The sequence below is a fragment of the Triturus cristatus genome, chromosome 4_1, assembly GCF_964204655.1.
Source record: "Triturus cristatus chromosome 4_1, aTriCri1.1, whole genome shotgun sequence".
NCBI lineage: Eukaryota > Metazoa > Chordata > Amphibia > Caudata > Salamandridae > Triturus > Triturus cristatus.
The window spans coordinates 863,242,655-863,268,005 of NC_140585.1; the positions used below are offsets into that span (position 1 = coordinate 863,242,655).

Genomic DNA, 25,351 nt, shown 5'->3' on the forward strand with positions numbered 1-25,351 from the left:
GTTGTATCCAGCCACAAAGACCAATGGCTAAACTTATTTAGAATGTATAATGTGGCATCAGAAGACTGTGTAAAAAGTGTAATCAAAATAGTTCATTATGGACAATTGTACAAGTCACAATGGTTTCTGGAGAAGGCTGCAAGTAAGTCTGATGTCAAAGTATAGTGCATATTATCACATAATAGTGCACAAGCCTATAGGGAACACCAAGGGATGTCATCATTGAGTACCAGAAGCGAACGTCATGCGATGCGTCGCATGACGTTCGCTTCTGACTAACCAAGGATTCCTCCTGACGAAGGGTCATTTACCCGAAATGCATCGGGAACTTTCCTTTTGGTTTCCTCTAAAAATGCTTTGGAAGTTGTCCAGCAGTTTATTTGCGATATCCATGTTAAAAATTGATACTTTTGTTCAATAAAACATTCAAGATTTACCCTGTTGAACATCTCTTGGCTCTTTTGCGACATCGTCGCCCAACTATTGCTGTGCTACAAGAGGGACACTACTCATTTCTGGGCAGTGCAACTATCGACATTATCTTTCCGCCTTGGTTTAGGGGACGACTCCTCTTCAGCACGCCATTATCCTTTTTAAATTTGGTGTATTCAATTAAAACTTGGTGTGCGTGGTATCTTATCTCATCATTGAGTACCTTGTCATGGCTACCTTTCCTAAAAACCCAACGAGTTCTCTCTCAAAAAGAATCTTGTTCAAGAGGCCCATTTGTATATCATTGTTAGGTTTGTCTAGAACCACCCAAATTAACTCATTCTCTGTGTGGCCTCGCTCTAAGAAATGCCTAGTCAATTTTGTGTTTTTTACACCTAATAGAGCTGCGATGTTCAACAATCCTATTTCTCACTTTACGGTTAGTCCTCCCCACATACATCAGGGCACAGGGTCGTTTGATCAAGCAAATCACACCAAATGAATTACAATTGGTATGATTTGTCAGGAGCCAAGGTGTCTTCAGCCCTACTTCAACCTGTTTGTGTAAAAGCACATGCGGAGCAAGATCTGCAAGAAAAATGCCCAATTACATGAAGGCCACTAAGAAGTGATTGTTGGGCTATTTGTCCATGTCCAACTCGTGGCCTTGTGTAGACCATGATGTCCCTCAGATTGTTGCTCCGCTTCAAAGCAAAAAAAGGTTTGAAATGTTCCCGTTTTGTTCATGGATCGCAGAGTGTCTGTAGTTTGTTACAGACCGTGGCGGGCAGTGACTTTTGAAAGTGGTGAGGCGTAAATGTAAAGTTACACACCCGCATTCAAACTACCTCTGCATTAACATGGTGGGACAGCAATAATACCCTGCGTGCTGCTGTCATGTTTGATTTGCCCCAAACGTAACCTGCCCCAGGCATCACAGGCTCAATTTTTTTTTTTTTTGTGTGCCTGCATAGTGCTCTGTCGCCTAAATGGGCCATGGTTGGTTTATAAGTACACCGAGAATATGGCAACTTCAGACTGTCTATAAACCAGTAAGCAAGAATATAGTTTGACACATCCGTGCTTGAGGACAAGTCTATTGCATGCATGTTATGTGCTATGCTTTGCATCAAGGGCATTGACCCTCTGTGCTTGCTGAGTTAAACCTGTGATCATGCTGCACGGTACACACATCACCCTAGCAAGTGCACAAACCAACATCCATTCACTGCCATTATACCCTGGGACTTCTAAGGTGTAAAATATTCTCTTCAGCTGGTGCATTACCCCATAAAATATTTTATAAAGCAATCTGTCTGTGAACAAGCCAGAACAGCTTTGCTGTTTAAATTTCTCAGTAGGGACAAAGTTTGTAAAAACAGAAATGCATAAACGGACAGTCAGTCTTTGCGTTACAGCACTGCTTGCCATAGAGCATGTTCTGCAGCTCTAAAATGTAAGCATCAATATAGACAGAGGTGAGACAGGAACTCTTAGAAATGAATCTTGTATACTGACATCAGAAGTGCAAGTCGGTGCACACCAAAGCAGGTGCAGCGTGTACTTCCATCCCCACAGATGTGCCGGTACTGTGTGCGTCAGTGACCATACTCTCGGATCCTCAAGAACGCAGAATAGCCTAACAGCAAGTGAAAGTACTTAAACAGACCGAAAACTCTTGAAGAGCCGGCCTTTGACCTGAATACCAAACCACATGTAAGCAATAAACAAGGCAGGGAGTGGCGTACTTCCATGGCAGAGAGGCCTGACAAGATGTAATACTACAGGCAAACACTGTTATCACAAATCATTAAGCAGGAAGACTCCGTAAATTTGCTTTAATGGCAACCCCTGAGCCCCAATTCAGCAACTTGATAAAACAAAACTGCTGGGCGCTCGTTTGACACCGAGGCTGCATGCGCCTGTATTAAGTCTCGCCTGGCTATCGCGTAAGCGATCGCCCACCAAGACTTATGTAGGGGCTTCAGAAAATGCTCCCAAAGGCTTCCCAGGCGGCTCGGGTGGCGGTTACGCGCACAACCACGTGCATTCCATTTGCCACCAGCAACTTCCTGCGCGTGCGCCGCCTCACGCATTCAGAGAGATTTAGTAAGGGGCACAAGACCTTAGGAATGCGGTTTCTGGCCAGTGCATGTGAGGCATTCAAGCGCGAAGCTGGCATCTGGCATCGGACTTGAAAGCAGCAGACTGCTTTCGCCCGCGCGCGCTCTGCCTCACTTCCTACATCCCCTCTTACAACAAATAACTTTCGTTATAACTCACACCCCATATGCTCGTTCCCTCCCACCCTTCCTTTGATCTCTGCTTTTCTTGTTTACTAACCACGCCGCGCACTGCTGCACGCCGCACACTGCGGCACGCCGCTGCATTACTCAATGCTGCACACCACTGCATTACTCAATGCTGCACACCACTGCACTCCACACACTGCTTTTATGCGAGTTTATGCTACTGACGTAAATGAGAGTGCCTTTTTATTTGTTTTAAAACATAAATAAAAGGCATTGTAATTTTACAATGCCAATAGCTCAAACTCTTACAAATGCGAGACCTATTGCATTGCAAATGCTTTTTTTTCCAGCAACTGTCTCCCGGAAATAGGAGCTGCCAAACTCATGCATAGCCCACTCCCCTAAGTTCGCCCTACCCAATTAGAAAGCCTAATTCACGAAGGCCAAAGGAGTGCTGCAATTGTTACCACCCCCTGCACTGTGCGCCAGCCCTGCCCCTTCCCATTATCGTGAATGGTGCTCCTGGGCCATTTCCTTAGCGCCCCATTTGAAATCTATGCACTGCCACTTTATGCGGCCACTCGCACAAGGCTGATGTCACCCGCCTCCTCGCTTGTGCCTCGAGGGCGAGGAGTATTTTGCACATGCGCAGGAAGACTTTGAGCACACAAAGATTTTACATAATTTCATGGGGGAAGCACCAAGCAGTGAGCACTTCTTTTAAAACTGCTCCATGGTGTTCATTATCTCCCTTTTCCCCAATGCTGGTAGGTTGGGCAACACCCCCTATGCCCCTTAATCTGTACTGTAACCAGTGGCGGCTGGTATTAAGTGTGGTTAATTTATAGGATAGGACCAGGGGGTAGACATCTAGATCTCAATTTAATCGCCAAGAAGTGAGTGCCCAGCAGGGCCTTGACCAGATTGCTTTAGGAGCTGGCGGCAGTGCTCCCATCTTCAGAATACCCAGACTGAAGCCTTGGGTATGAGTCTTTGCCATCTATGGCTGCGCTTCAGCATGGCTCCTGACATTTTGGTCTGCAGTCGTCCAGGGTACAAGCATGTTGCAGGACCGCCCCAGTGGTGTATTAACGCTGCAAAGCCAGGGAAGGAGCCGTCCTTGAGCAGCACTTGGTCGGGGTGGTTGAGCAAGTCTTCTGTATTGGAAGTAAGGGCTGTTTGTATAGTCCTTCAGGGATGCTGCAGTGCCTCGTGTAATTCTAAAGTTAGGGCTGGCTTTGTCATACCTGCATTGTGTCCTATTAATGTATTATAGTGATCAAAACTGTTAGTCCCCACCAGTGGCCCGATATTCAAAGCCTGATGGGCGGACTCAAGCTGTCGGAATAGGTCCCCTTTCCCGATCAGACTAAAGGCTAGGTCTTACCTTTGCACCTTTTTGGTCAGCTACAATTGGTTAGTCTAGAAAGTTGAGAGGAACATTATTCCCTGTTCTCAGGAGAGGAATGAGTCCTCTGATTTGTCTGGACTGACTTGGATTTGACACCTGCAGGTGTGCAGTTATGTGAAACAATGTGGAAGATTGCCCAATTTGGATATGAATTTTGTGGGATTTTTGTGGTTTTTTTTTTTTCTTTTTTGCATAACGTGATTCTTTTCAAAAACATTTAACAAAAACCTTCTTTCCACCTAACCTCTGACCAAATTTCACATTGTAGCGAACGGCACAAAAGTAAAACAAAATTTAGACTAAATATATATTTCTAATTCAATAGCACAATAAATATACGTAGACGGTAAAATTACTTTAAAAATTAGCATTAATGTAATTGCACAACCTTAAATAGGGATGGCGTAGTTATGGTTAAGTTGAAAATACCTCTTCCTTCCCTTTTAACTTTGGCACAGTTTGACACAACTGCAGGACATTTTCAGTTGAACAGTGTTTCACCAAAGGCCGCGTACTGCATTCAACCCACCCTGTGCATTACCAAAGGTGCACTGCCTTTGGCAAGGCCCTACACTGGTCAAATGGTGCTCAGAACTGGAATTGTTGCATACCAGATGAGTTGGGTGAATGGCCTGGCATAACACCAGTCCTTTGTCGATTTAGTAAGCAATTGTGGTTAAATGGATGACTTGCAATGTTATCTGCTCACGTGCCTGGAAGCCTGCAGACTAAAAACAGGAAGCCTTGCTTTAAAACATCATTGTATGTGTTTGCACACTTCTATTTCAGGCTCGCGGGCATCAAAAGGTGCAGCAATAAAGTGATTGGAGTGGCAAAAACAGTGTTGTTCAACTATAACAAAGTTGGTTTGGTGAAAGGAAAAAAAGGGTGTGTTTTAGTGTTTTGATCTGCTTTCCAGATTAGTCGTAGAAACATCTCTGGGCATTGCTACAGGATCATTACCTATCTTGGGCAGAGAAGAGGAGGTGGCTTGAAAGTTATGAAACGTCTGTATGCCCACACTAGACCATTTCAGACTCCCTTTATTTTATAAATAAAAGAATGTGGCCGTGCCCCGAGGGATCTGGTCCCTAGGGCAGTATCTGCCCCCTCCTGTTTTATTACAAAAAAATTGATCCGGCCCCAAGAGATGGGGTCCTCGGTGCCCAAAAGCATCTAGGGAAAGGGGGGGGGGGGGCACGCAGTTCAACCCCCCCCCCCCCCCCCCCCTCCTCCTTCAAGAAGTAAAGAAAAAAAAATGAATCCTGGAACTCGCGGAGGCCTGCCCCCCTTCTCCACTACTTTGCAAAGGTGCCTCCTGGCATGCTCTTGGTTGGGGGGGATGAAGTCTCCTTCATTGCCGAGGGTCCTTGGGAGCCAACTAGCCCACCGGTTACCTCCAATAAGCCCCACACAGTGGCTTGCTGAGGTGGTCTGAGGCCACACCCCTTTTCCCACCTCTACAAACGAGCCTTTCTGCTCACTGCTGGTCAGGTGATGAGGTCCAATTGCGTCCTGAGGGCCTTGGGAATAAAGACTACATCCCCCAAGCAGCAGTGCATCAGGAGGAGTGTTTATAGACTGGTGATGAAAGGGGGTGTGGCCTGTGGCCACTTCTCAGCAATCCAGCTGTGGGGCTTACTAAAGGTAACAGTAGGGCTAGTTGGCCCCCAGGGACCCTCAAGAGGCAAGGGGACTCCATCCCCCAACCAAAAGTGTGCCAGGAAGCGCATTTGCAAGCTGGTGGAGAAAGGAGGCGTGGCCTGCCATCAGAACTCAGCAATCCTGCTGTGTGGGACATCCTTGGGGGGGGGGGGGGGGGGGTAGGGGGGTGCACCAACAGCTTCTCTTGTTACCTCCATTAGGTCCCACACAGCGGGAGTGCTAAGATCTTCTGAGGCCATGCGCTCCCCCCTCCTTTCTCCACCACTCTACAAACATGCCTACTGGCATACTACTGGTTGGGGGATGAAGTCCACTTTACCTCTAAGGGACCTCTGGGGCCAAGAAGCCCTCCTGGTACCTCCTGTAAGTCCTATGTAACTGAATTCCTGAGAGCTCGTCGAACACCCAACACCCTTTCTCTACCACTCTGCAAATGCGACTACTAATTAAAAAAAAAAAAATACTAACATTCACTGAAAAAAACACGTTTAAGGGATGTTTAAGTTGGGAAATTTGCATTTAAAAAAACCGTAGAAATTCGCTAAAGCACACAGGTTTTAGGGATGTTATAGTTAGGCTGGCTTTTCACTTGTACAAAACCTTAGAAATTCAGCCGTTCGTTAGCTGAGCTAACTAGAACTTGCACCCACCGCAATGCACTGCTGATGACGTCGCATTGTATCACTCATGACCTGGTCAGTGACATCACTCATGACATCGGCCACAGTCTCTGATGCACCTACTCACACCCTAATTTAACCTTTTATACAACCACTCCAAAATTCAGATACCATTCTCGCCCATAGACAGACCAATACCAGTTAGTACATACTCACTCAATGAATCATAGGTCTACACACACACACCCATACAGCCACAAATACGCGCAGTCACTCACCCATACAGACACTGATATATGCACTCATAGACACTCGCACACCGCTATTCGCCCATAATTACTCGCACACCTAGTCAGTCACCCAAAGAGTCAATCACACTGCCATTTACTTACCTATACAGTTATACACACACCACCTTGCTTAGTCATACAGATGGTAACATACTTAATCTCTTATACAATGACTGTAAAAAAGCACACTCGTCCATACATCCCCTCTCAATCCCTCTCGCATACAGTCTCTTATATACTCCAACACTCACATACTGGCTCACACATGCAGTTACTCGCCCATATACCACTGAGACATTCACTCAATGAGAGCCATACACTCACTCTCCCATACAGCCCCTCGCAGATGCAGTCATGAACCCATACAGCTAGTGAATCACCCACCCACTCACACATCCATTCAGGGAGTCACACACACCCCCACTCAGACAGATACTCGATAAATTTCCCATATAGACAGTCCTGTAGCTGCACACCAACTCGTGCAGCCACTTATCACACCAACTGACTATGATGGACATTCACACAGATTAGTCACTCACCGAGAAACTTATGACCTCTCGCAGTCAGTCATGCACCCACTGAATAATCCTTATAGACCTTCTTACACCCACTCATTCGTCAATACACCTTGGCATCTGTATACTGATTCTTAAACTTTTGTTTATAAACACTTGCACTCCCTGGCTGATGACATGGTCAGTGACATCACTGATGACCTGAGTAATGTAAAATGTGTCATCCGCAGTACCAAAGGGAATGATGAACGGAGCATTTGAGCAAATCAAACACTGACCCCCAGTCAATCATCAGCAGTGCATTGCGGCGCGCAACTTATAGTTAGCTCAGCTAACTGTAACAGCTGAATTTCTCTGGTTTTGTCCGAGTGAATTTTCCACCTAACTATAAGGTCCCTTTAACCTTTGTCTTTTCTTTTCTGTGAATTTCTATGGTATTTTAAAATGCTAATTACTAACTATAACGTCCCTGAAACCGGTTTTATTTTTTCTTTCAGTGAATGTATCCAAAAGTATGACTGAAGGACCATAAATCAGAACTCCAGAATTGAGATCTAAAGCACAGATTTCCATTTAAAATAAAAAATGGTTTTTAGACTATAATCCAAATTCATCCGTACACAAGAAGGTATTTGAAAATACTTTCCTAATGCCCAATCAATTTCTTAAGCCCACACCATTACATAAAAACATATTTTCATTGTGAGAACAAAAATACTGATGTACAATGGCTGTAATTGTCATTTTAGCAAAGACGTAGCAGAGTGAGCATAAGTTAAACTATATATTTTAACACTACTACATAACCACTGAAATATTTTCCTTAACTCTCTTTTAGATTTAAGCCATCCTATCCACTTCTAAATCATGTTATGGATTTTAAAGGCTCAAACTTCATTCAGATCTGGAACTTACTCCAAAAACATAGGTAACTGAAGGTGTCCAGTCAGTTCTTGCTATAGATGATTTTCTTTGACAAAAACAGCACATAGTTACTTGTATTTACTTTTTCTATTTTCCTTGATGTGCTTTAATTTGTAATTCCTGCTTTCTAAACCACACTTCTGCTGGAAGTTTCCTTGATACACCAATCCCAGTTTCCCTTAGTTATTCCAGCATATCACACATCTTGCACTGAAGACCTATTTATTCTGCTTTCAGTTAAATACTCCAATGCAGGTTCCTTCTGTAATATGAGATACTTTTATTCAATAAAAATCATCCTGAGCTACTCCTATTATTGATGTAATAGTGATTTACCTTAGGCAGGGTTGCCAGCATTAAGTTGTAAAAGCGTTCTCTATTTGAAATGTCTCTACATGGGTAATGCATAACAGCAATAGCTGCAATCTCCGTGGCATCAAGTAATACATCTCTCCAATTCAAATAATAGCTTTAGATACATTTTGAAAATTCAACTATTTTTCTCCAAACATCAGCTTATCCACACTTTTATCTAAAATACATACTTTTTAAAGTTGGTGTATATTAATAATACTTCAAACAAGTAAAAGCTTCTAGATTAGCAGGAAAGGCACACAGGAGAGCTACTCGCAGGTAGCTGGAGAGTTAGTGGTTGCTCACGAACTACTCAGACGTCTGCACTAATGGAGAACCCAGCTCCATTCTAACTGCCTATATTGTTGCCTCTTTATGCAATGGTGGAGCCAGAAATGTCGTCTTTGATGGTAAAAACTTTAATGGTATTCTGCTGATAACTCATTTGTTTTTTGAAGGCATCAATTTGTTTACATCTCTAGATATTACAGCTGCCTATCACCAGGTATGCTTGCATCCCGATAGCAAAATGCCCAGAGCGTTCATTGCACCATACAGTTGTTTTCAATTTGTTAGAGTACTGTTTGGCTAGCATCTGCCGCAGTCATGGTCCAAAGGTCGACATCGTTGTGAAGGGAAAGATCAGATTGGAACATAAGACTTTTCCATATAAATCCTGCGTTGCTAGGCAACTCTAGCACAATGTTGTGAATCGTGAACTCTGTAGGACACCCTCCGACGTGAGTGTCAATAGCACCTGGCTGACGCCAAAAGTTTCAAAATCCTGTACCTGCAGGGAGCCACACACAGCAGAATTCATGACCGGTCGGTAACGCACGTCATGATCTGCAGCAGTAACGTGCTGACAGCTGGGTCAGGTAGGCTCTTGAACGATGCACATTCCAACCACTTTCTCCATGAAATGAAAAATACATTTGTATAGCACATGGCTACCCAGAGGCATCCCAGTGCTGGTAGCGGCAGATATGTGGAAACAGTGCATGCGGCGCCACAAAGCTTGTGCTGGTAATCAAACATTCCAAAAGTCTAGATGGGTCGAGAAGGAGCACCTAAACCCACAGTTCATGGCTGAAACTCTCCAGAAGTCAAATCCCTGAAAAGGCCTCGGGTGAAAATAACAAATGAATCTGCAGAGTAGGCTCAGTGTTGAAGTTCCTTCTCTGAAGATCTTTCCTTCACAAACATGAAATCTTCTCCAAAAAATGTCTGCACTCATAGGGGATCCCATCCTCCTCCAATGTAAAATTGGGGTACAGCAGTAAGGAAGTCCCAGAGGCATAAAATAAGTTGAACTTCAGATTTATTGTACAATCACTCTGTACTGCCTGCCACTAAGTCCAAGCAGTCTCCTGGCCACATTCTACAGTCCATTCTCAGGCAGGAGGACGGAGACTATTCAAATAAACTCTAAAGATAAGTGCAGTGATAAGAGACGTACAAAAACGCATTATACACACATCACCCCTTTGAAAATAGTTTTGGATATCTTGGATAAAAAGACTCCTTACACAGTACAGCAAATGCAAGTTCACCAAGAACTGTGCTAACTATCTACGTCAAGCGGTTAGTTGTGATGGTATTAAACCTAGCAAGGAACTCTTAGATGTCATACAAAATGCAAGCACAACCAAGAGTAAACCTGATAAGAGAGCATATTGGGGCTTTCTCTGGTCTTTTTTTTTAATTTGTATGCCACTTTTCAAGCAAAACCTTTCCCATTTGACTACTCCTCAATAACTAATACAAGTTTGAGTGGGCCACAGAGCGTAAAAGGTTTTATGGCTATCAAAGAACCTATATGCCTAGCTTCACTGTTGCATGGTTTCGACCGGTTGGATGATGGTGCAGTCACTGCTGATGCCAGTTGTAGGGGACTATGGCCTGTATTATCCAAAATTGATGAGAATGGCCATGACTTAATTGCATTTGAATCCTGTTCACTTACACCACCTGAAGAAAATGTAGTGATCAAGTGAGACCTTAGCCTATGTATGGGGTTTAGAATACTTCCAGCAGTACATTTGGGGTTCTCGAGTCGTGTTGCATTGTGATCAGAAACCCCTTGCAAAAAATTCTTACCAACAAAGTTTTATACAAAGCATCATAATGGATAGCACACGTCTATTATACCTTTAGATTATAATTGCAGTGTGCAATATCTACCAGGGTAAAGGATAAGGTTGCAGATTGGTTTAGCCTATTATATTTGCCTGTTACACAAGTAAATAAAATTGAATTGAGTGTGGCTACATTATGGGAGAAAAGTTGATGGTATACACTGTTGAGAAGTTGATGGGTGCCCAAGGAAACGATGAGATTTTGAATAAGGTTGCCAAACGTATCGAAGAAGAATACTGATACGTGATTGCTACAATAGTGGGAAGTGAGAAGTAAATTATCTGTAGAAGACACGTGTTCGAAGATGAGATCATTACTCCGAAAGTGTTGGGGAATAAATTGCTTAACACTTGCCATGCAGGACTTCTTAGTATTATTAAAACAAACAAAATGGATATTGGTGGCCAGAAATAGACCTTGAAAGAATATTTCGAGTGTGTGTGGAGTGTGGCATTTCATATAAGGTGCAACACTTTAGATTCAGACTCCTACTTTGTCCCATCAAAGGTCCTAACGCGCCATGGGAAGAGTTGGGCATGGACTAATTGGGCCGATTTTTAACAATGTTGCTATAAATATCATAAGGGCAATTGATCATTTTTCTGGGTGGCCAGAAATGGCGTTAGTGAGTAAGACTGAGACACTTGTCAAGTTGCCACATGTTGTTTGAGTCTTCCCCAAATGCATTATTTATTGATTTAATTAATTTAGGGAGTTTTGTATTGCGTATACTTGACCCGAAGGTATGTGAGCGCTTAACAGTAATTTACCCGAGTTACAGATGGGTGATTTACAATTGCATGAAGTAGAAGCAAATGCATAGCAACAGCATACAAGGAAATATACCATAGTCAGTGCTAGTTATACAAGTGACATGCTAAATATAAGCAGTTGTATAAAATAGTCACGGTTACATAATCTTGTATAAGGAGGAAAGTGGGGGGATGGGGTTTGCAGACTTGCGCAGCAGTCTGTGCATGAGCAGCCATGTTGCGGTACAGTGAACACACAGCATATAGGCGTAGCACAGCACATGGGCTGTAATAATGTAAATCAAAGAATGAGCAGAGATCGCTTATTCTAGTATGTTTGACCTATATGTTGGTGAGATCAATAAAACATAGCGCCACCAGCTGTGAGATGGTGATACACAATATAGTGGCAAGTTCTGTAATAGGGGGGGGGGGGGGGGGGGGGGAGGGGAGGAGGGCTACTGGAGACTGGGTGAACGGGGGCAGTGTCTGGCTCACCTTGTTTTTCTTCGCTTTCCTCTTCTTTCCCCCCCACCACCCCCCTTCTTTCTCTCCACTTTCCTGTCTGTCCTTTTTTATTAATTTGCACATCCGGGCCCATAGATGGGGCTAGAAATCCTCACCACTTCCCCTCTGGCCCACTGGGTTGGCGTGAGCAAATTATGGCCCCTGGGGTAATAGTGGCAGTAATAATGGGACTGCCAACCCTTGAGTGTGGAAGAGTACATATGAGTCCTGTTCTGTACAGATGCGAGACCACCTGCACAGCTGGCCCTCAAAGTCCTACCCACAGATGTCCTAGTGAGGGGCTCTAGGGAAGCCAAGCCATTCAGTGGACCAGAACACTGGCTCGCTGCTGCTCGCTCCAAGGGAAGGTACCCCTGAGATACCACCTATGAAGATTGGGGGGGGGGGGGGGGGGCTTATTAATGGTCTCTCAGACTTCAGTCTAAAGCACCACCTAATAACTGAGGTGTGTTCCCCACAATTCAGTGAGGGTTTTACTGTGACCCGTCTATCCACACTGCCATGTGTGTAGTATGAATTCACTATTTTGAAGACAGTAGTATGGCTCCCTGCCAGCAGAGTCTTTAATGGGCAACTGCATAGTGTGCATTACTGGACTTCCAGACACGAAGAGCTATGTGATGGAACAGTTTGTAATGAGTTTGGCCGTTTACACTTGCTCTGCAGTTTTGGACTTTTGTTAATGCCTTTAGGACTGCATGTTGCTTGCTATTAGTGCTGCCCTTGATGCAGAAAGTAAAATATCCCTAGTACAACGTGAAGATGCTGAATTGCCAATGGGACGCATAACCAGAAGTTCATGGAAAACCAAAATGCCCTTTTCGGACAATCTAATAAGAGACCACTTTGTTTACTTTTTGTTTTTAATTTATTTTTTATTTTTGTACACCATGCTAGCAATCGCACTAACCATACCCATTAGGTAAGCATACTGCAGCAATATGAAGACCAAAGAAAAGTTCAGTTTCAAAACAAACTCTTATTCCTTAATGCTTGTGTGGCTCGAGTATTTGACTTGCTCCACAGGCCATAAAGATGTCCCCAAAGGTCTACAGTGTCACCATTTGCCATCCTTGAAGGTGTTTCATCAATACAGATCGAGCCCGTCTTTGCCTCGACAATCCTGTACCTCCATCACGTGTGGCTTGCATTTAAACACTAATACACTCCAGATCAATGCTTGACTGTAGGAGAATCTGGATGTCCTCTGTATTTCTGTGAAAGTGGAATCTCCTGGGAGGGGGAAGAGATGAGTTTGGGGCTCATTTTGCTAATCTTGGGCTACAGCGTAATTGCCTCATGTGATGTTAGGACTTTCACCAATGGCTAATGTTGTGCTTGGCATACGTCCAGGCACACCTAAACTGACAGTCCTAAACTCTCTGCCACAACACCTTGTCCACACTAATGCTGGTAGCTCTTCTATTGTAGTACCCACGGAGCAAAGTTTTGCTCCGTGGAGTGCACCAATCTGTTCAGTCCCAGGAAAGGTGCAGAACAATTTGGCAAAGAACACAAATCCAGTTCTGCCCACAAAGGTGTTTAAACCTAACCAGAATAATTCAAAACCTCCTAACATATCTTACCCTCGAATACACGATTCCCCCAAAAGAGTATTTGCAATTCAATATTTGTGTACAGCAAGATTAATGGTTGTCACCAGTCCCTTGCAACAGTCAGAGTTGGGCTTGTCACAGATGCACCTGGTACCGAGAGATCTTGCTTGAAGCCAGATGAAGAATCCTATGTTTGAATGTATTCTTGATGCACCCAGGTCAGTGAAGGAGTAGGTATATGGTCCCTTGTGACTGGTTTTGGAAGCTCCAATGTCAGCCAAGTCTGCAGTGTGTTGATCCTTCTAAAAAATTTATGTTTGCACTTTATCCCTGCCTGTGCAAGAGCAATGGCTCAGTTTTTCGTGCCAATGTTGCACTATATGAACAGTATTTTGTGGACTTCTAGTATTTCTTTCTCCACTTACTACTTGTCATGGTGTAGGAGTGTTTGCACACCACTACCTGTTAAGATTATTTCCTCCAGGGTATTATGTTGGTCACTCATCCAGGAAAACTGAACGTGCATGGGGAGCAAGGTGTCAACTCTTCGGATCTGTCGATAGAGGCCAAGAAAGTAGTGGTGCACTTTCCAAGTGCACTGACGTTTCCTCTTTGGATGGAGTTGGAAATCTGCATAAAATCCCAAATTTCAGATGGTGTGCAAATGTTCCAGACAGGTTGTCAACTCAGGAAAGAAAAAGGACTTCCTTCAGGATTGACCTGCTCATAGTCTATGAATGTGGCACCTGCGCTACCCCTACAGGCACAGAACTATTGGCTAGGTGGTGAGCACTTCAGCTTATCTGAAGTTCATTGAAGGTATCCCACTTAAACTGGTAACATTTTTGGAGTGCTGGAGTGAGAAGTAGGCACCATCATGTACTTGTCCAAGTTTCCCTCCATGGACCAGGAATAAACTTTAACATGGAGGGGTATCTTTTAAAGCAAAAATGCCCAGTGGAAACCTCCCACTTCACTCTTGTGGCAAAGCTTCCATAACAAAGACCATATAGGAGCGGGGTGGCCAATTGTACGAACTTTCTCCCTCTTGCCACATCTGTACCCAAACAGTGGTCTCCCTATTACGGGAAGCTCTTCAATGCTCACCTCTGTAAGGCTCCATCACCGGCTTTGAATTCTTTCATATCAATGAGCCGCTGTGGGCCTTCTGACTTTCCAGGGCACATTGCACTGAGCTGTGTTTGAAACTGGGCCCCTCAAACCTGCGCTTAGCTGGGCATTCCATCGGGCAGAGAAATGAATCTGGGTTCTGTTACAACCCGCAGCTCGAAATTCTACCATGCCATAATAAATTAATAGGAGCACCTGACCTCATCCTTCAACCATGTAGTATGTGTACAGCAGATAAAACCACAAATTATAAAAGCCGAAGTCTTGTTGCACCAACAGCATGGAGGGAGCCAAGTGACTATATCTTGCAGTTATAAAATAATGGAGTAATTCGAGAACTGGATGGAAGGCGTTTGGCTAATTCTCACACTTCGCTCACATAACTTCAAAGGGTAATACCAAAATAAAGGTGTACATTTTTCTGACTTGCTCTGTTCCTACTGTATCATTGTAATGTCCTATTGCAAGAAATGAGCTGACGAAAGTCCAACAGGTCGAGTGTTATAATACTGCAAAGATTCGTAGATCTTTAATAATTAAGCTTTTTCCTCTCGTGCATGGTACTAATATAAAACTTGGTGTTTATTCTGGATTGGTAGACTAATTGACTTGTAAGTCAGCCCTCAGTCTCAGGTGTGGTTCTGCTAGAAAGTGCTTTTGTGCACTTCAAAAATATTGTGTGCGCTACATTCACGTCTACATAATTTGAAGCTAATCGCTTTTCCATATTTGTAGGTCTGTTGAAAAATCGATCTAATCTCTCCTCTCAAATGAGGGTACTGTGCATGGGAGTTCTTTGACATAATGGAAAAAATAGAAATTCATACATGGAAATAGTAGATTTGTTTCGAGTTTAAACCCCCTGTCAAAGGTTTTGAGTGGGTAATGTGTAAAGAGCTAGACTTATTCCTACTGTTTTTTGTCTGCAGGCTGGTTGATGTTTCATTCAGATGGTTTGTGTCTTCTGCAGGCTGACCAGTGTGGCGGTCTTCTGGGATTTCTGGTCTTCCACAGCTTTGGAGGAGGGACCGGTTCTGGATTTACTTCCTTGCTGATGGAGAGGCTTTCCGTGGATTACAGCAAGAAAGCTGTTCTGGAATTTTCCATCTACCCATCTCCAAGGGTGTCTACTGCGGTGGTGGAACCCTATAACTCTATTCTAACCACCCACACCACGCTGGAACATTCCAACTGCTCATTCATGATGGACAATGAGGCCATCTTTGAAATCTGCAAGAACAGCCTAAATGTGGAGCATCCATCCTACTGCAACTTAAACCGATTGATTGGGCAGGTGGTGTCTTCCATTACAGCGTCCCTCCGATTTGATGGAGTACTGAATGTTGACCTTGTTGAGTTTCAAACAAACTTGGTGCCATACCCTAGAATCCATTTCCCACTGGTCACCTATGCGCCCATTATATCAGCAGAAAGGGCTTACCATGAGCAGCTCTCAGTGCCAGAAATAACCAACTCTTGCTTTGAGTGCTCAAACCAAATGGTAAAGTGTGATCCTCGCCGTGGCAAGTATATGGCCTGCTGCTTGCTGTACCGTGGGGATGTGGTGTCCAAAGATGTCAATGCATCCATAGCTTCAATTAAGACCAGGAGATCCATCCAGTTTGTAGACTGGTGTCCCACTGGGTTCAAGGTGGGAATTAATTACCAACCTCCAACGGTAGTCCCAGGGGGAGACTTGGCTAAAGTTTACCGGGCAGTCTGTATGTTAAGTAACACTACAGCTATTGCTGAAGCCTGGGCCCGGCTTGACCACAAGTTTGACTTGATGTTTGCAAAGAGGGCTTTTGTGCACTGGTACGTTGGTGAGGGAATGGAAGAGGGGGAGTTTTCTGAAGCCCGGGAAGACATGGCTGCCCTTGAGCGAGATTATGAAGAAGTGGGAGCAGATTCTTCTGCTAATGTGGATAGTGAGGAGGATGAGTACTGAGTTTAACACCGAGACTAGCTGAAACAATCTGCCAATGTATGTTTGGGATGTTCTCTGTGCTATTTATGTCTATAGTTGTTTTAGAAACAGACTATTTCAGTCCTGTCAATATCCAGTGTTAAATTGTTTAATAGAGGGTGAATGCCCATCGAGTCTAAATCACTTAACTTTTGTACATGCTGCATAAAAAAGTGCTAAAATATGAATTTATAAGGTTTGTTAAATAAAACTTTAACTACAATTTTTGTTTTTTTTGAATTTTTAATGCACTAACTCCCTTCAGGGGTTATTTGCATAAAATGCGGTTTCAGTGATGTGTGGGCATCAGGCATTAATGTCAAACTCTGGTTTGAGGTTCTGTTTTACTTTAACTTTCTTTTTCGACTGTAACACTGGATTTAATATTCCAGATGTTGGGAACTTATAAGCAGAAAATGGCTGAATTTGTGAGTCCATGTCGGAGGAGGTCTGCGTTTCCACAGCTTTAAGTGTTGTTCTACTTGTGTGAATATGTAGTAAATAACAGGGATGCAGCCGAACCCCGGAAGCCCTGCAGTGGAGAGATGGGAGCTCCTGCCTTCTAGCCAATTCTACAAGTGCTGGATTCTTCAGAAGGATTCAGTTGACTAGATCCTAATCGGTGCTTTTTACCTTTAAAAATCTAATGTTACCCCTGTTGTAGCCCACAGTTTGCACATCTGGACTAGAGCCTCTCAAAGGGAGCATGATGTGTGCTTGGTTAGACCGAGCTTTAGCACCAAGATCTTCTAGTTTTTGACCTCTTACGAAGGTCTACAGCCCTGGACCCTATGGAATGACACATCCGGGGCTGCATAAACTAAATGGTCCATGCTGTGGGTCATGAACTACCAATTTATGAATGGAATAGTGGAATTTTTTTTATTTCCATACCACCTGGCACTACCAACATTGGATTTATCTGGTGTTTAAGAAAGCACCATGTTGAGGTTTTTTTTTTTGGGGGGGGGGGGGGGCGCACAGTTAATTGCCTGGGAGCGATGAAGACTCAGAAGGATCCAGATGTATACCCTTACTCACCATGTCTTTTTACTTGGGTTTTACCTCACTGATACCCAATGAGGCAGGGGCATGTGGGGGGGGGGGGGGGGTGGTGGTGGTGGTATGTTGGCTGTGCCACACGCAGTTTACGTAGCAGTTCGGGCTTCACTGATTTATGTAGGTCTTGAAGAGCACTCCCTTACATATGGTATTTTCTTCTGCTACATTGCCAGGTCTTCAGCTATACTTGCACTTAAGAAAATAAGGAACTCGATGCAAATAACTGAAACCTCACCAGCAAGGTAATGATTTAACTTGGAGGTGATCCAAGAACGGCCAATGACCAACTTACCTCAGCTGACTATTCACTAGGTCGCCAACAATGACGAGGGATAGCCAACAATGACCAGGGATAGCCAACAATGACCAGGGATAACCATCTAATATTGAAATATTTGGCATTGGCCTAATTTTCGCTCCTTATTTCACTCCTATCCAACTAAAAAGTGGTTCTTGCAGAGAGCAGTGTTAAACTAGACTAACACTGCTGGTCGGGGGTGGTGGGGGGGGGGCGTGGCTTATCAACAACCAAGATGGCCGTGTGAGCCAACAGCTCTGGTGCATCAGGCCAGTGTTAGTTAACCTTTAGGCCTTGGATTGTCCGCCAGCCAGAGACTGGGCCTCCCTAGGGCAAACAAAGGAGCTGGTCATGAGTGCTGTGGATGGCCTAGGAGTAGGCAAAGCAACATAGAAGTTTGCACAGGGCCAGCAAGATGAGGGTTGATACAGCTTCAAACTGAAGAAGGCTGGGCTCCTGAGGGCTGACCACGGTGATGCTGCAGCCCTGAGAAGGCCGCTTCCACCCCGAAGGCCCAGAGAGCAAAGCCGGACAAAGGCTTGGTGGAGCAGGCCACAGAAAAGTTGCATCAGGCCTTGCTGCATATGATGGAAGCGTGGCAGGCTCTCTGTGGAGTGCCATACATCCAGTGAAGCTGTTGGAGGTACCTCACTCTCCCTCCTGGAGCTGAGAGGGGCAAGGTGCCTTAGTCTGGGCCCAAAGTGGACCACAGATAGTGGTCCACATGAAACTCCACTGCACCACAGGGGGAGAGAGATGCTGAGGTGAAGGATACAGTCTTCCAGAGCTGAAACAGCGGATGGTTGGTTGGAGGAGGTTCCTCCAGTGATATCTGCATCCAGGCGATGCCCTGGGGGGGGGGGGCACCACAACAGAGTGGGCTCCTCCATGCTGAGATCCAGAGGTAGGTGAAAAGTGCTCGTGTGTGGGGGCGGCTGGGTTGACTGCTTTGGATGGGTCTGGCAGGCCACACCACTTGCCCAGGCTGGTGCGGGCTGGGTAGCTGACCGGTCCCGGAGGAGGGTGTTGCTGGCTTGAATTGGAATGCCCAGTGCCCCCCCCCCCCCCCCACATATGTTTGGTAGCCGGGTGACCAGTAGATGATCGAAGCCTGCTTGATCACCCTCCGGCGACAGCATCCACCTCCCCAGCAACACCCTCGCAGATGGTTGAGGGTTCCATGGGGTGGTGGATCTGTTGTCCTACCTATGGCAGAATAGTGTGACCTAAGATGGGAGTGACTACGTACCCCCACCCCTGGCCCTGCAGAATGACTACACATCCAGCCCGGGACAACCGGGACTGGATCAAGGACTGGAAGCACATACAGCAACGATCCTAGCTGCCGTCAAGGACACACAAATCCCCTTAGAGCAAAAGATTGACGTAGCCCTGGATCTAGGACTCCTGCATCCAGACCATAAGAAATGGGTGGAGAGTGTGAGGGGATCCTAAAGCTCGCTGGCCCAGCTGGAAGCTATAGTTGGAGAAAGCAATAAGACAATTCATGCCCACCAGAAGACCATTGAGCAGCTACAAGATAGGGTGAAAGACACAGGGATGCTCAAAGCATAATGTGCAGCTGGTGGGTGTCTGTAGAAAACTTGAGGCCTGAGTATGGAGCTGTTCTTGGAGGACTGGCTCTTCTTGAAGGTGTTAGAGAGCAAGGCATTGACTGTTTGCAGTTGTGAGGGCATATAGGATGCTGGGTAAGCTACCTGTGCCTCCCACATCAATAGTGGTTCGGCTGCTCAACTTTTGCGAGGGGACCACCTCTTGCAAGTGGCATGCATCTATGGCCTATGAAACCTGTGAGGATCTACTCGCAGGAAACCACCTGGTGCCTGGAATGGCAGTGGCTGAGGTGAAATAGTTGGTCCAACGCAGGCTCAGCTGTGTGTGTTCTGACAAAGCAAGCGCTACTACGCTTGTCTTAGCCACACATTGTGATTAAGGCCGAGCGCTGCTGCTGGGTGGAAGCAGGAAAAATTGGGAGAGCCAGAGGATGTGGTGAGGTAAGTGGTGCTCAGGCAGTGTTTTAGGGGATGGGGGAATAGTTTGTATGGGTTGGGGGATAGATTTCTGGATCGGGGTATGTTTTCAGGGGTGGGGGTCGGAGGGAATTTTCAGGGCTGGCGGGGGAGGTCTGGGTACACTTTCAGGGCTGGTGGGGGAGATCTGGGAAGGTTTTCAGGGCTGGCAGGGGAGGTCTGGGAAGGTTTTCAGGGCTGGTGGGGGAGGTCTGGGAAGGTTTTCAGGGCTGGTAGGGGAGGACGGGGACTTTTTCAGGGCTGGTGGGCGAGGTCGGGGACGTTTTCAGGGCTGGTGGGAGAGGTCGGGACGTTTTCAGGGCTGGTGGGAGAGGTCGGGGAAGTTTTCAGGGCTGGTGGGCGAGGTTTGGGGACATTTTCAGGGCTGGTGGGCGGGGACGTTTTCAGGGCTGGTGGGCGGGGACGTTTTCAGGGCTGGTGGGCGGGGACGTTTTCAGGGCTGGTGGGCGGGGACGTTTTCAGGGCTGGTGGGCGAGTATGTTTTCAGGGCTGGTGGGCGGGGACGTTTTCAGGGCTGGTGGGCGAGGTCGGGGACGTTTTCAGGGCTGGTGGGCGAGGTTTGGGGACGTTTTCAGGGCTGGTGGGCGAGGTTTGGGGACGTTTTCAGGGCTGGTGGGCGAGGTTTGGGGACGTTTTCAGGGCTGGTGGGTGGGGACGTTTTCAGGGCTGGTGGGTGGGGACGTTTTCAGGGCTGGTGGGTGGGGATGTTTTCAGGGCTGGTGGGTGGGGACGTTTTCAGGGCTGGTGGGTGGGGACGTTTTCAGGGCTGGTGGGTGGGGACGTTTTCAGGGCTGGTGGGGGAGGTCGGGGACGTTTTCAGGGCTGGTGGGGGAGGTCGGGGACGTTTTCAGGGCTGGTGGGGGAGGTCGGGGACGTTTTCAGGGCTGGTGGGGGAGGTCAGGGACGTTTTCAGGGCTGGTGGGGGAGGTCGGGGACGTTTTCAGGGCTGGTGGGGGAGGTCGTTTTCAGGGCTGGTGGGCGGGGACGTTTTCAGGGCTGGTGGGCGGGGACGTTTTCAGGGCTGGTGGGCTGGGACGTTTTCAGGGCTGGTGGGCTGGGACGTTTTCAGGGCTGGTGGGGGAGGTCTGGGGACGTTTTCAGGGCTGGTGGGGGAGGTCTGGGTAGTTTTTAGGGCTGGGGGGAGGTTGGCTAGTTTTTAGGGCTGGGGGGAGGTTGGCTAGTTTTTAGGGCTGGGGGGAGGTTGGCTAGTTTTTAGGGCTGGGGGGAGGTTGGCTAGTTTTTAGGGCTGGGGGGAGGTTGGCTAGTTTTTAGGGCTGGGGGGAGGTTGGCTAGTTTTTAGGGCTGGGGGAGGTTGGCTAGTTTTTAGGGCTGGGGGAGGTTGGCTAGTTTTTAGGGCTGGGGGAGGTTGGCTAGTTTTTAGGGCTGGGGGAGGTTGGCTAGTTTTTAGGGCTGGGGGAGGTTGGCTAGTTTTTAGGGCTGGGGGAGGTTGGCTAGTTTTTAGGGCTGGCGGAGGTTGGCTAGTTTTTAGGGCTGGGGGAGGTTGGCTAGTTTTTAGGGCTGGGGGAGGTTGGCTAGTTTTTAGGGCTGGGGGAGGTTGGCTAGTTTTTAGGGCTGGGGGAGGTTGGCTAGTTTTTAGGGCTGGGGGAGGTTGGCTAGTTTTTAGGGCTGGGGGAGGTTGGCTAGTTTTTAGGGCTGGGGGAGGTTGGCTAGTTTTTAGGGCTGGGGGAGGTCGGGTTGTTTTTAGGGCTGGGGGCAGGGAAGATTTTGGGGCTGGGATAGGGGGTTTGTTTTTAGGAGGGAGGGGGTAGTTTTAGAACTCAGGGCGAGGGCAGGGGGTAAGACTTGCCTGTCAAGTCTTAACCATGGATATGTCTTAACAATGAAATAGGCATTGTTGAGCATGCTTGGCAAAGGCATGCGTGGTAAAGGCATATGCATGGTTAAGACTTGCGTGGTTGAGACCACGTTGAACCAGCAGGTGTAGTAAATGAATGTGTGGTTCTATCGCACCACAGCGACTGACAGGCTGTGCAGATGCCCAACCAACGCCACAACTAGAGTCCTGGCAGAAACTGCAAGAGTCAAGGTAGTGGTGGATATTCCACAATACCGCTCCTAGAACATTAGAAACAAATGGGCAACCTTGGTGAGGGATGCAGATGAAGCAGTTAGCAGATCTGAGAACTCCAGGGTAGAATTGGATGAGCCACCCTGATGGTGGTCACCTCAATGATGGCTGACACTAGTGTAGGGAGCTGACACAGCAATCACGTCTAACATGGACCTGGTGTTCTGCCTAGGGTGGCACTGACTATGATTTGCACTAATTACAATATGGGCCGCACCGGGCCCCTCCACTTTTGTCAAAGGCAATTATCACTGTTTGTTTACTATAATGATGGTGCTAATGGATTTGGGGACGACAGTCCCCTTGGGCATTGGGGTTGTGGGAGGATGTAGACCACCAGGTGGAAGAGATGGGGAGCGGGTCTAACGGGTTAGGGGTAGAGTTGGAGGCATCAGAGTCCTCCCATAGGATGACAGCATGCAGGCACACTTATATGGAGGTGGCTGCAGCACACACCAATCCCTCAGACTAGCACTAAAGGTTTTCTCTTGGAAAATAAATGGCCTAGGTAGCAAGTTGAAGGAAGGGGTTATGTGGGAATATTTAACACAGCGCAACCCTGATCTAATCCTCCGGCAAGAAACGCAGCTTGCAGGCAACAAATATGGGGCATGGAATCACAGCAGATGCTGTATGCTAGTGCACACAGATTCTCATTGGGATCCAGTGAAGTGGGGGGGATATTGGTCTTTAATTCCCTTTCGTTGAGATTGTACCAAATATGGGCAAACAAGCTGGGATTGCCGAGCTGCATGGGGACAACATGGTATTTGTCTCTTAGTCCTCTCCCCTGGGTCGCAGACAGAAGGGCTGGATGAAATGGATAGCAGAGATGCCTGAATCCCTACTACTTATGGAAGGAGACCTCAGTCTAACCCTACAGGGCAAGTTCAGACATACTACCATCCTTCCAGGGGGCTTCTCTGATCACTCGCCCCTGATGACACACTTACAGACACCCTAGTGACAAGAAGGGGGGATGGAAGATAGACCCCCTAGGAGATAGCTGATTGCAATCCCAGAAACATTATCAAAGAGTCCACGGATCTTTGATTAAAAGAGAGCATGGGTACAGTGGATGCAGAGATCCATCTTTGGAAGGCCTATAAGAGGGTAATTCAGGGACAACTTATCATACGTGTTCGAGGGACAGAGGCCGGGGAGTTAGAAGCAAAGTTATCACAAATGGAGGCAGAATGTTTCCTTCCCCCAACCTGGCTCTCCAGATTGAAGTAATGAGAGAAGACCTGGCAAGGCTGTTGCATAGGGCAAAACAGGGCAAGGTAAAAAAAAAAAAGGTGGGCAACACAGCGAGTAAACTGGTGCGGCTAGCCAGGAAGGAGGAAGAACAAAGCTGGATTTCTGCCATTGCCACAGGAGTGGGCAAGCCCTTCAACACCCATGCTGCAATAACTCAAGCCCTTGTTGAGCATTTTATCAGGCAAAGGGAGAGGTGCATGCGCAAAATCGAGGACCTCATTAATGAGATCCTGGCCCCCAAACTCCAGGAGAGGGGGAGCAGATCCCTAGCTGCAGATTTGTTAGAGAGAGATCTCCAATGCACTGGGCTAGAAGAAAATTGTGAAATCCCTAGTTCCAAATGTTTTTTCCTGGAGTCCTTTAAGTGCGCGAGGTTGAGTATAGTGGGCCTGCCCTGAGCAATGTTCAGTCGGGCAAGGAAGGAGGGCACCCTGCCAAGGGACCTCAGGCAGGCGACAATTGTTATAATCCAGAAGCCAGGAAAGCTAAGAGAAGTGTGCCTCCTACTGTCCAGTATCACTGTTAAACTTGGAAACTAAGATCTTGGCAAAACTACTGGTCAACCGCCTTCTATAAGTGATGGATACCAATAACCCAATTTCTTACACAGTTAAAGTAATTTGTCGGGTTTTGTTTGAGCCCCCATCTACTCTGGCTTTTCTGTTCAGTGTTGAAAAACTGTTCACTTTTCAAGGGGTAGGAGATACTCCGGCACTTATGTGGGGCGACAGGTTTTAAACTGTAATTTGCAATGTTTTAATATGAGGGGAGGGTGGGGTGCAGTCGATAATATGGATGTTTTCAGGAGCGTAGCTGCGGGGGGGGGGGGTGTATTTGGGGTGTTATAAAAAATATATATATATATTCTTGGAAATAATTGGGTTCAGGTGCTTTCAGTGGGGTATGGTGAGGTCTCGGATTTAACCAGGAATTTTTCCTACCCACAAAAGATACAAATGCACATATTTTTTCCTTCTCTGCTATAAAAGTCTTCAAAAATGTTGCTTATTTTAGAAAATATGTTCTCACTTCATAACCTATCAATCCCCATTCGTCTCTTTCCACTTCCTCTTTAGCCCCTCTCATGCACCCTGTGTCCTATTATGCATTTCAATATGATATGCCAGTGTGATTGCTGGAAAATCTGAACCTCGCACCCCCTCAATTTCTGACCAAAATCACAAGCTGTAATAAAAATCTGAAAAACTTTTGTGAGCTGAGCACCCATGGAGGTGTCTCAAATCTATGGTTTGCATAACAGCAGTCAAAGCACCTTCCTTCCTTCCTTCAACAGTTGAAATGGAACATCCACTGTTGGTGGGCGCCTTGACGCACTTTAATTTTTAGCGTGTGCTATGTAAATTAAATGGCAATTATTTCGCATTTTGAACGTGGTTCATAAAAATGGAATAAAATGCATTGAAAAAGTGAACTTTAAGCTTGCCTATTGAGAGCTGATGTTGGTGAAATGATTCCAGTGCATTTGTTCTCAGTTTGCGAAACAATTGCTCAAAGAATTACACTTCTATAGAACGTCTCGGTGGTCGCCATGGTATGTTTATCTTTTACTGCTGTCGTCTGCCTCACTAAGGTTCGCAGCATGGTTTTGTCTTTTGCGCAATACAAAGTAGCATTGCTCATGAGCACATGTTACGCAGTTATTCCCACGAAACGTGAGCTTTCATGTAATGGCAGAAGCAACACACTGTTTTTTGCAGGAGTGATGGCAGAGCACAAGAGCTGGGGACCCGAGGCAGCTTGCTTGAGTACTAACACGTGGAAGGAGATATTTGACGGCGGAAACGGGAAGGAAACGCAGAGCTTAATTTGTAAGAACGAAAAAAAAAAAGGAACCACGGCCCTGCCAATGATCGCACGAATACAACTACTTACCATCACGCTCCTACACATGCAACAATCCAGACTATTCCAGGCCCCTCAAACTTATGACAATGGCTTGAGCGGCAGGCATTAGTCATTTTTAATATATTTTGATTTAATAAACATCTGTTTTTCTCATCTCTAAATTAGACAGACGGCACCACCATGTGTC

General features: G+C 46.2%; 1 protein-coding gene across 1 annotated transcript in view; it reads left to right on the forward strand.

The window, feature by feature from the left end:
- Positions 1 to 16,761, forward strand: part of LOC146855684 (tubulin alpha-1C chain-like) — a 65,764-nt gene extending 49,003 nt beyond the window's left edge. The window contains exon 4 of the mRNA XM_085653583.1: positions 15,543 to 16,761. Within this exon, the coding sequence (XP_085509709.1) occupies positions 15,543 to 16,520 (978 nt within the window). The 3' untranslated portion in view covers positions 16,521 to 16,761. The remainder of the gene's footprint in view (positions 1 to 15,542) is intronic.
- The last annotated feature ends 8,590 nt before the right edge of the window (positions 16,762 to 25,351 follow it).